The 12,678-nt window shown below is 32.7% G+C and overlaps 1 protein-coding gene across 2 annotated transcripts in view; it reads right to left on the bottom strand.

Annotated features, from left to right (window-relative positions):
• Positions 1-4,075: 4,075 nt before the first annotated feature.
• LOC128238913 (uncharacterized) overlaps positions 4,076-12,678 on the bottom strand; it is a 31,746-nt gene continuing 23,143 nt past the window's right edge. For both annotated transcript variants that reach the window (XM_052955233.1, XM_052955232.1), the window contains one exon: positions 4,076-8,235. In XM_052955233.1, the coding sequence (XP_052811193.1) occupies positions 7,421-8,235 (815 nt within the window). In that variant the 3' untranslated portion in view covers positions 4,076-7,420. The remainder of the gene's footprint in view (positions 8,236-12,678) is intronic.

Below are 12,678 nucleotides of genomic sequence, written 5' to 3' on the forward strand. Positions count from 1 at the left end.
ATAGTCTCCTTAGTGATTTATGTCAGCATGAAACTGTCTTCACAATCGATCATAAAGAGATTAGTATAACCTATGTCTGAGCAAATAGGGAAGCCAATGCTTGGAAATTTGTTATAAGGTGAAAAATTGTAAAAAAAAGTTTATTTTCCACACATCCATATTTTTTTACATGTTAATGGTTTGAGTGGAGAATATAGAAGTTCTAAAAAAAGATTGCTTAAAAAGTTTTTTACAAGTTGAAAACAACTGATTATTTTCAATTTTGTGATGATTTCTTTGGACACTTAAATGTCGAAATTCTAAAAGTATAACCTAATATTTCTTTAACAGAACCATTTTCACTTTTGTATTACATGTATACATATGGTATTGATATGAGACCATTTAACAAGAGTAGATTGTTCTATTCTTTTATGCATGACAATAACATTTATTTAATAGCATATGTAAGAGATTTTAGTTTGATGTTCTGTGCTTATCAGCACAGCCAAACTGAGTTGTGAAAAAACATTTACATTGAGGTACGACAAAAATTGTATGCAATTGAAAAATGTTCAACATTATTTTGTTTTATATTTTATTTTATTGATTTTTTACTAGTGTGTAAACATTTTCCTTTCCTTACTACCCAATTGTTGTAAATAGATGCATACAGGACTACAATGGATAGCCATTTATTTATTGAGGTGCTATTGTATAAATGCATGTTTTAAAATTTGAATAAGTACTTTGAAGCGAGTCTTTATAGATAGACACAATTTATTATAATGTATTTATAGTAATACATTCACCATGCCTTCATAGAATACTGGTTAAGTTATAGTAGCTTTCCAAATGTCAGTTTTAAAATAATATAATAATGGTAGAGCCTCCTTATACGATAATTTAAAGCCAATTATAGGATGTCTATTAATTATGATAATCGTTTTATAGAACTAACTTTGGACTATAAGTTTATTAGCTACTGGAATCAGCTAGCTTTAATAACATACAATAAATTTATCATTTACATTTATACAATCTTTTATGTATGAATAAATATGTATAATTACGTAGTTCTATGCTAGTGTGCACAAGATGTATATATGGTATTATACATGCATTGGTCAATTAATGTGCACATGTAAATCAGAATGTATAATTAAAAGTCATATTACTTTCATGTATAATTTATAGTCACACATTTGCTTCAAAAATACTTTATCTGATACTTTAATAGATTTTGTTTCATTTGTAATTGTCATTAGTGTTATGTGAAGACCTTCAAGATTAAAAATAATAGGCTGATTTTAGGCATCTAAGAATATTGGGTATTTGACCATAAATGCAAAAGGTAATGGGTATTTTAACATAAATCCAGAATACAATAAATATATATGTATATATAAAAATAATAAGCTGTTTTTAGGCACCCAAGATTATTGGGTATTTTACTATAAATGCATAAAGTTATTAGGTATTTTACACTGAAAGGATTACATTATTGATTGGTGTTTGGGTAACACCTTAGATACATTTTACGTTTTAAAAATGGATAAGGTTATTTGGTATGTTATCCTTCTCCTAATATTTCCCCACTTTATCCATGTAAGCGAGCTAATATGATATACTTGTTTTAGAAAAATTGGTTGTGTGTTCAAATTGTGATGAGCATTTGATTGAATAAACATAAAATATTCATGCAAATAAATTTAATAACAAATAAAATATGGTTTGTTGTTTATCATTAAACTGCTGCAGAAAATTGTTGCTATGACCAGAAATTATTGAGAATTATGTTTTTATAGATAAAACTAGAACAAAAAATAACATCAATTATTTGTTTATATCATAATATCGAACATATATTTACAATTTAAATATAAAATCACCAGCGTCCGCCTTTCTGAGTAATACATGCTTCAATCCTCCTGGGCATACTTCCTATCAAAGAAGTTATCAAATCAGGGTCCATAGTGTCCAAGAAACTGACTACCTCCTGATTCAAAGCATCTGTGGTAGTAAGGTTTTTCTGGTTGATATTGTTCTTCATTAACCTCCAAATGTTCTCAATAGGATTCATATCAGGACTATAGCTTGGCCATTCAATACTGTGATATTTTCTGCTAAATACCAGGATTTTGCATGTTTGGCAGTATGTTTTGGATCATCTTGTTGCAAATACCATTCATGTCCATACAAAACCTGGGCTGTTGGAAGCAAATGTCCATAAAGAATGTCTGTATACCGCTCACTGGTAAGATTACCCTTGAAGACACACAGTGGCGTCACTCCAAAGGGACATATCCAACCCCACACATGGAACTTGGGACTATGTTTTGGTAGCTGGTAAAGTGATGATTTGTCGTCTTTAGTCCACATTTTCATACCGCTTTCATCAGACATTATCACATTTTCCCAGTTAAGGCTTATGTGACGCAAACACCAATCCAACCTCTTCTGTTTTTGCTCTAGCCTCATGAGTGGGGATGGCGTTGCAATCTTTTTTCCCAGCCTATGGAATGAAGCTCTTTCATCATAGTCTCTTTGGATACCGACACAGTCCCCCTGTAAATTATTTCACCTCTGATCTTGGAAATACTCCATCTCCTGTTTTTGGATGTGACTAAACCCAACCTCCTCCGATCTCCAACTGTCAAATTTCGAGGCCTACCTGTTCCCTTCTTATGCTCTATTCCCTGTCCATTCTCAATATTCCTCAAAACTATGTGTACAGTAGATAGAGGAATGGCTGCAGTTTCTGAAATGTTGCTTGCAGTTGTAATCCCATCACTATAGAGCTCATAAACAATCTTTCTTTTCTCAGATGCACTCATTTCAACACTCAACTTTCAAGGTAGTCTGCTCAAATGTAAACAAGGGGAGTTCACTCTAACAGACTACTGGAAAATTTAAGGAAAGAGTTACTTCCCCTTATATTTAAAGAAGTTTATTGATGTTGAGCACAAAACAAATATGTTGCCACATCAAAGTTGATAATACAATTCTCAAAAACTTCTGGGCAAACGATAACATTTTATTGTTATTTAATAATTGCGATATCTGTAATATATTGTATGCCAAAGCACAGAGGGCCGATGGCAAAGTTCTTCCATTTTTCTCGGTTTGTCAAGGGCCATGACTCTCCAGTTATTTCAGACAGAGATGAAAACATGCATTGCTACACATGTGTGACGTTGAAGGTAATTTCTTATGAGTATCTTGAATATATTTTGTCGAGCCCTTGTGCGGTGAGAGGGACATAGTTGTCTCAATGGGAAGTCCGTGTGTATGTGTCCGTCAGGACTTAACGCAGATCAGGCTGCATCTTGAGCATGCATTGATTTTCAAATAACTTGCCATGAAGGTTCACCATGATGAGGTGGCGTGTCGTGCACAAGACTCAGGTCTGTACGTCAAAGGTCACGGTTACAGGTTAGATGTTGAAATGATATTTGTATGGGCTGTATCTTGATCATTCATTATAGGATTTCTGAAACAACTTGGCATAGAGGTTCACAGGGCCGCAGGTTTCACGTATGTGCGTCAGTTTGTCTTTCCTTCAAGGCGGCCTGAACCTCGCCCCGGCTGTATCTTTACCATGCATTATAGGAATTTTAAAAAAAACTTGGTGTGGAAGTTCACCATTTTTAGGCGAAGTTGCGCAGGTATTTGCGTTTGTATGTCCGTCAAGCCGACCTGAACCTCGTCCTGGCTGTATCTTTACCATGCAAAAATAAGTATTCGCTAATTGTTCATCACAATGATTTTCTGAGTTGCAATTGCATGGCAGAGCATTATGTCTGTGTCAAAGGATCTTCCTATTGGCTCGACATGTTGCCATTTGGCGTCTAGTCGAATTACTTTTAAGGTTAATAATATTGCTTGACAACACTTTTAGCACTTAAACTATTTCACTATGATTAATTTCTTCGAAAAGAGGTGCAGCAAAAAGTACTTAGACTTAGACCTCATGTTACACTGCGATTTCACATGACTTCTGACATTATTTGAAATGTTGCTGTCATCAAAATGAAAGAAACACAAACTCAACACTGTATATACATTTTATTCAACATGCATCATATTTCAATCATACATAATTTTATATGTTATTTTGTGTGAAAAAGCTTGCAAGTAAGAAAATTTCATGAGAATAAAAATCGCGTTTACTATTAGTTTTATAACTACTGTTTTGGTTCTAGTATTTACTCATGAAATATTTAAAACTGCTTAAGAAAACAACAACAATGGCACATATTATATTTAGTATTTGTTCGTATATTTAAGAGCTAAATACAGCTTGGTTTATACACAGCAATGAAGAATGATCCCGATTGTGACCATTTTATCGCTATCGAAATATTCAAAAAGACAATATTTTCACAGTTGAAAACAGATTGTATTAATACATAGGCTAATATGTTCATTATGTTAGCTGAATAAACAAATAACTAGAGACATAGACATATATATAAAGTTACATTTTTTAAAGACACACACATAGTTTGATAATAATACTTCGTTGGGAAGCTCAAGTAAACGGGCGCAATTTGAGGGATGTAGAAAAGACTTTTGTAAATCCTTCCATAAATACAGGTAGCTTATACAGTCATGTAGATAACCCTTAGATATATTGATATGTTTAACGAACAAATTTGATTAGAAACTGAATTTAACCATGATTACTAAAGTAACTTCCAAGTATAAATGTTATGAAACAGAGGTATACAGATAAAACAGAACGGTACTATTTCATATCCATATCATTAACATTGTCATAAGAATTTACTTCAATGGCACAAACAACAGCAGTTAACAAATACGAATGATCAATTCATAACATGTATTAGTGACCAAATTATTCAAGTTAAATATAATAAAGCAACTATCAGTGACTAAAACATTCAAACTAAATATAATATAGCAAATATGTGTGACTTAAGTCATTCGATCTTACTATTATATATCAAATAATGAGTAATTAAATCATTTAAACTTTTTTATCGTTGCATATATTGTTGACCAAATCATTCAAATTTATTTACAATTGCAAATATTCTTAACCAAATCATTCAAACTTTACAAACCATAGAAAATATAAGAGAGCCAAATCATTCAAAGATGATATAACATTGAACATGACCTAATCATTCAGGATACATTTAATATAGTAAATATGTGCGATCAAATCATTCAAGCTAAAATAATATAGCAAATATAATTGACTAATTCATTCAAACTAAATACTATGTAGCAAATATGATTGATTAAATCATTTAAACTCCATAGAACATTAAAAAAATATGTGTGACCAAGTCATTCAAACTTCATATAACATTGCGTGTTCTGTTTGACAAATCATTTGAACTTTATATAACAAATAATAACATAGAAAATATAAGAAACCCAAATCATTCAAACTTAATGTAACATTGAAAAAACAAGTGACCAAATCATTCAAATTGAATATCTCATAGCAAATACTTATTACCAAATCATTCAAACTAAATACAACACAGACAGTGTAAGTGAAAAACTTATTTCAAAAGTAAAATATCATAGCAAATACTAATGACCAAATCAGTCAAACTAAATACAACACAGAGAGTATAAGTGAAGAAATCTTTCAAAATTAATATACTATAGCAAATGTTAGTGACCAAATCATTCAAATTCTATAGAACATAGCAAATACAAGTGACCAAAACATTCTTACTATACAGCAAATAAATTAGTAGTGACTAAATCATTCAAACTCTTTATAACATATACATAGTAAGCTACTATTAATTGAGAAATAATAACATGATTAGTGGCTGAACTAGTTAATCAAATACAACCCAGGTATTAGTGTACACTAATTTCGGCTGATGATGAATAGAAAAACAAAACAAGAAAAAACCAATAATGTTTGTCACTAGGGGTTAAATCAATGTAATAAACTAACCAGAATTAGAGATGAAGGTACATGTAATTAATATCATTTCCGCCTAAATCAATCAAACCATACAACACACGCAGTTGCATGTTTTACTAGCAGAAACGTATTTGACTGAACTTTAAAGCTACCAGACTGCTTTAATCATTCCTATATATTTTTCTACAAATATAGGCGTTTGATCATTTGCTACTTAATACCTCAAACCATATAAAAAAGACATAGCCAGACTCGGATTTCTCATTAAAATAAATCTGTCAAACTAGCATCATACGAAAAAAAAGAGTAATACTGTACGCATCGTTGACACTTCAATAGGGGTTGATTCTTGGCGCTTTTTTAATATTCTTATGTTGAAAATACCAAGCTGTAATCTTAATCACACAAATTAAGACATTACCATCACCACAACTATGAAACGAATATAACATTTAACATACACATACTAATACTTAAACACACAATAATTTCTTTTTGTGTCAATATCTTTTTACATGATCATTACATGATCTTTATCTGCAAATGTAAACATCTTAATGTCCAAATGTAATAGCTTTTGTAATGCATATTTGCATTATTTAAAATTGCATTTTATGCAGGAGACGCTGAAGATTATGGTTTCGAACTAAGGTTATCATTTGGAGAAGGTTTTAAATTGAGTTTAAGTAATTTTGATAATCAAAGACTATTTCGATGTATCAGTTTGTCCAAAAATATATACTAGCTATTAAATAAATGCTGGACATATTAAAGAAATCATCGTTTTAAACCGCAAATAAAGAATCCTTGTACTAGACATCTATTTACCCACCTTCTTCATCATATATGTATTTAAAGTAATGTTAACAGAGTATAAAGTAATAAGAAATCACGATATTTTTTATGGTGATATCTTTTCCAAAAATAATTGTTTTGTCTTTTCCATACTATTTTACACTCATTGACATCAGACTTAATTACCATCAACGAGATTTAACGTGTAGAAGCGTTTGTTTTTACAATTGTTGAGATACTGAAACAGACCTATATATTGTTGACAAAAACTTATTGGAAAAAAAAGCTTAATATGCTTATCGAGAAAAAAACATTAGATCATTACAGTATAAAATTGTACTTAGGTTTAAATAAAATATGAAAGTGAAATACTTTTTGTATTAAGTGACTCTTAATTTGTTTTGCTGGGTGCATATTTTCAGTGATATAATCAATTCACAACACATCTCTGTCAGCTCTTCGATTTAAATGTGTACTGTATCCTATACATACACAGAGGGTTGATGGAAATAAGTATTTATAAACAGTTATTTCTTGAATAATCATGATTAAAAAGGAAATACTTTACTATAAAAAACTATTATATCTGTAAAACACTGGCATATACATGTAATATGAAGTATAATCTGATAAAGCTTCTAAATACCTTCTTCGTCCTCACCTGTAGGTCATTTGACCTGAAAAACATTTTTCATGACACACTCTTGGACACTATCCATTCCCTATTTAAAAATTAATTGATGGCCTATACACACATACACGTTCATAATCACTGTTGACATATAGCCTGTTTTGCTGCTGACTGAAGCAGACACCCAATGGCTTCTGTATACCATCCTTCTTCCCAAGCAGCTGGGTCATCTGTCTATTCGGCAGATGCAGGCACATGATGTTGTTACTTACAGAACCACAGATAAGCAGCTGGCTTCCCACTGCAATCATGCCTGCTGGTCCTCTCAGTTCAGGATTCTGGAATATCTGCAGGATGTTAAGGTCCATGTCCAGCTTGGTGATGGTGTTATTCTCGTATGCGGACACAAATATCACCGCGTCCTGGCCTTCATTGACCACTGTCAGAGATAATATATGGGAAAAGATCGACTTCTCACTGTTTTTCAGCCTATTTCCAGTCATGTCCATTATAACCACTATTCCACTCATGTAAGCCACTATTAACCTTTCATTATGGTATCCTATAGATCGACTTCCGCGACCCACCTCGATGCTTCTTTCAAGGGTCAACTGTCCCAGTGCCTTCATGAACTGAATACTTCCATTTACTGAATATACAGCAACCCTGTCCCCGGGGAGGAGACAAATATTCCGTGGTCCACCTGGCACACTGATCTGGGACATCAGGTTGTTAGTCCCCAGGTCAACCATTTTCACTTTCTTATTGTTCAAATCAACCAGTATCAGCCTGTCTCCACCCAGCAGGACCATGTCATTCAGGCAGATGGGATCGGCGTCAGATGGAAAGTTGACATTGATGGTTGTGGCTGGTGTGAACTTCAGGTTGGTTAGATCATCAGGTTGTTGCTCTATTAAAGAAAAGATCAATTACTTCCAAATCATATTACGATATAAAAAAAATCCGAGGTAAAAAAGCATACGATTAGTGTACATTTTGTTTGGTCTTTTTTGCTGGATATTTTGTGGCCACGTGGCTATTAATGGAAAAGCCCATTTTAATGGCTAATATTTCTTATCTTTAAACAAATCATAGGTGTTTTTGTTTTGATCATTAAAGTCGAATGCACTATACATAATACCACATATATCTTTTTAAAGATTTAAATTAGATATGTTCCTTTTAAATGTTCGAGATATTTAGTGCTAGACGCGTGAAAAAAGAATATTATCTGTTTAAATTTCAGAATATATAATTATTTAAGTGTGGAAATGAAACAATTAAAAAAAATACTTTACATAAAAAAAACGTAAGACATCTATAAGCATGCAGAAATAATAATCTTACAAAAAAACTTACTTATTCGTATTTCACTATGTTTTGACTACTAAAACAATAAAAATATTTCTTGAATGATATCCAATGTGAATTTTTTTATTTTCTATGGCAGGTTTGGATTGGATTATTTTTATATAAGATACGTTTTGATGGGACAGACTTGACATTGTTGATTAAGTGCATTTCACATACATTGAACTAATATTAAAAACATAAACTATTTATAGTTGATGTCATTCTAACGGTGGCACTGAGATGACATGTGTATGTGAGTTACTTAGTCGTACATACGAGATACTAACTAATGTGCACGACATAATTAGCCAATCGAATCAAACATATTGTTCACTAATTGACAGTCAAGCGGGCCTATCTCCATTTTGTTGTTCTCTATTATTGATGTTGCAAAAGTTCCCTACCATTTCACAAATTTCAACTAATGTTGCGTCAACCCAAAGCCGAACTCTTTAGGCCAATCCCTTTCTCATCTTGTAGTGTCCGCCTTCCATCAAAGATTCGCTGATACCACTCTAAACCTTGTGACTATGACATATTCTTTCCCGTATAAGTTTATTGCATCTTTTCAAATATATTAATAAAATATCAAGCTGACAACAAAACGTACGTGTGACTTAATTATTAAAACTTTGTATAACATCGCATGTAGGGTCGACTAAATCATTTAAGCTTAGATAACATAGCAAATATTATTAACCGAAGTATTCAAACTGTATGATGTTATATGATGATGATTATAAATAAAAAATGTAATAACAAAAAACACACACAATCGTATGAACTAATATACACACATATTTGGTCATTCGCAGCTTTCATGAACTTATTGTCTGACTTTTAGGTGAAACAAATGACGCCGTAATAAGAAAGGGGTAGTAACGATAGAAGTGGTTCACTATTCGGAACAGAAAAAATGTCAAATGACGTCCACGATATCCAAGAGTATATATAAATTTTGGTGCCGAAATCGGTTTAAGAAATTGATAAATGTCTCATAAATTTAGCCGATAAGGCGATAACAGACACCGTCCCAAGAAACAAGTCACTTGGTTGCTATAGTGATGAATAATAAAAAAAAACACAATTTATGTAATAATATAAATTCAACAAATAGCTTTGACATAATTTCTCATAATATAATTTTCAAAAGAGAATTGGAATACGTTCAAACGAAGAACAAGAGCATTCACTGCTCCGCCGAATTAAGAACAGTATCAACTTTACCTTACGACCTTACGACAATGTTATAGTTTATGTACACGGTATATGTTATATTCTCCTAAATGAAAACCTTCTGCATATTAGGTTCAATTATGAACATTATTTACGGCCACTGACTAAATACAATGCAATATCTATGATATCTGTTCACTGCACTTCTCCCAATTGAGATATATATGTATATGGATTTTAAAGTCAATACCTCGAAGACCTTTCAAGTTCAGCCCTGGACAAAAAATAAGTATAAACATTTACAAATGGCAATTACTCAATAAATAATGCAGCCAGACTTATGGTTGATGTATTAAGTTTGAAATCAATACCAAATTCTTTTTAAATTATGCTCTGGACAAAAATTAAGTATAAGCATTAACAAAGAGCAATATCTAAAATGATACTGCACTGCATGTGTATGATATCTGAGGCTTCAATATATACTCCGGACAAAGAATAAGTATGTAAATTAACAAAGAGGCAGCCCAATGCACTTCTACATTATTGAGATTTTTTTCGGAGAATGTTGAAGTCAATACTTCAAAGTCTTTGCAAGTTCTGCTCCGTACAAGGTTGCCCCCCCCCCCCCATCCCGACAAGCGCAATGTCAAATTGATAGTCCTTTTACAAACACTCGTTCGTGTAATTTCCTTTGCATTACAATATTTAAACCATACGAGGAGGCTGATTAAAATTTGCAACGCTATTTATAAAACAGCAGAAAAATATAACACAATGATACTCGTGATCATCTTTAACACATTCTCTTGAAATACTTCTCTTCGTAGTCATACATGTTTAGGATTTTATTCCACTGATGGAAAGCTTTGGCATAGTCAGAGTTTGGCACCCTGTACAATTACTTAAAATAGGGTAGAACATTTTGAAATAACCTAAAATCAAAGGAAGCTTGATTGGACGCGTAGTGACCACTTCCCCCGAAAAAAACACATCATGTATAGTGAACAACCTCTGTGTATTGATCTTAAACTAATTGCCTAATCGTCTTATCAGATCTTCGATCTGAGTATCCTGCTGTGCAGTTTTGGAGGTTTTATAATAGAAATGGACCCTAATTGGCCCTAAGCCAATAAACAAATTCACAGGAAATTGTCCCCTACTGTGACATCAGTGCAATTAACAGGAGATGCACAGTCAATCATTCCTTAAACTAGGCCTTTAATATAGAACCTAAAAAGGAACACTCTCCAAATAACTTAGTTTGCATTCGTATCAAAGTTTGATATTCTCCTTCAGAATTTGAAAAACTGTTAAAATGGCATAAGAACTGTAACTCGAAGAATAATTTATTACGAACTTTGAAGAGACATTTTATGTTGTAAAAATATTCAACCTTTTATGGAGACAAACATAAAAACAGTATTACTATATGATTAATACTATGTTATTGTAAAAGAAAAAAGTGCAGACTGTAAAATTTTAGAGAAGCTTGGTTTGAAAATAAAAAAAACAGTATAACTGAAGTAATAAGTAATACAGCCGTAAGACAACAAGATACACATTTGTGCTTCAAGAACGAGGTCACAAAAGAATATGTCTGTGGTATAATTGTTATCTATTTCACTCAATCCAAAGGTTGGGAGACATATTTTCACCCCCAACCCCTTTGCTTATCGGCCAGTCTGTCGATAAGCCAATCGTTGTCTGATTGATAATTACTTGTTAAGGACTGACATAATTATGACCACAGTGAGTTTGTACTTAGTTGGTCAAAAGGTGGGTGGGACCTAAATATCCCTATTGTAGACCGGTATCGATTTAAAGATCACCAGATAAAAGGCCAAGGTCACCAATATGAAGTAGTTTTGTGCACTATTTTCGCCAGCTTCAAAATCAATAATCTAACTGCAATCGCTTAAAATTCAATTATTTTACCTCAGATTAGACTTCGAGGATAAAATTCCTTTAATTAGTGTTCAACTTCGTAGCTCGATTATTTTAACAGATGATTTGCAATCAACAGGCCCATTTGATAGAGTCACAGTGTTCGCTTTTGTGAATCTCTATCAGTTGCGCCCTATTGAAAAGTATGAACTACCCGCCAGCATTTGACCTCGCCTTTATCTTCGATGCTCAGATTTTACTGCACTTTTAAATAGGATAAGAAAGAGGAAACACACCTTAAGTCACCAGAACATTACAGCACAGAGCCATTGAACATACAGATCCACACAACAATAGCCATGCGTTAAATTGTATTTGTAACAAGTGCTGATACAGACCAAGACATAGCAAGAACCTTTTGGAGATAGAAACTAACTAGAAAGAATGAAAACCAGCATCTCTACAAAACCACCATTTTTTGATAATTGATAACACTAGGGCTAATACAATACCAGAGTGATCATTGTCAGAAATATGTTCAAATGGATCCTATAAATGGTACTTGGGAACGCGATTACAATTGGTACTAACTTCCATCAAATTCTCACTGTTTTAGATACAACTGTCAGACAAAACATGGGTTAAGCTACTAGTGCGTCATGACTACTGGACGTTTCTCGCTACAACCAAAATATAGTCTCAATGTTGACGTCTCATTATCAACATCTTCAAAGGGTCAGCTTGACTGCACAAAATGGTTGTAATTCCTGCAAATACTTTCACTTCATTTTACGAGGTAAAAGACTTGATAATTGAAGACCAGTTTGTAGTTGTTTTACAGCATAAGTCCAGTAGAGGCCAGGTATATTTTGAACAGAACAGGCGTATGTAGAACAATTTTATCAATTTGAAGCAAAACACAACACAACATCTTTTC

The sequence above is a fragment of the Mya arenaria genome, chromosome 6, assembly GCF_026914265.1.
Source record: "Mya arenaria isolate MELC-2E11 chromosome 6, ASM2691426v1".
In the NCBI taxonomy this organism is placed as follows: Eukaryota; Metazoa; Mollusca; class Bivalvia; order Myida; family Myidae; genus Mya; species Mya arenaria.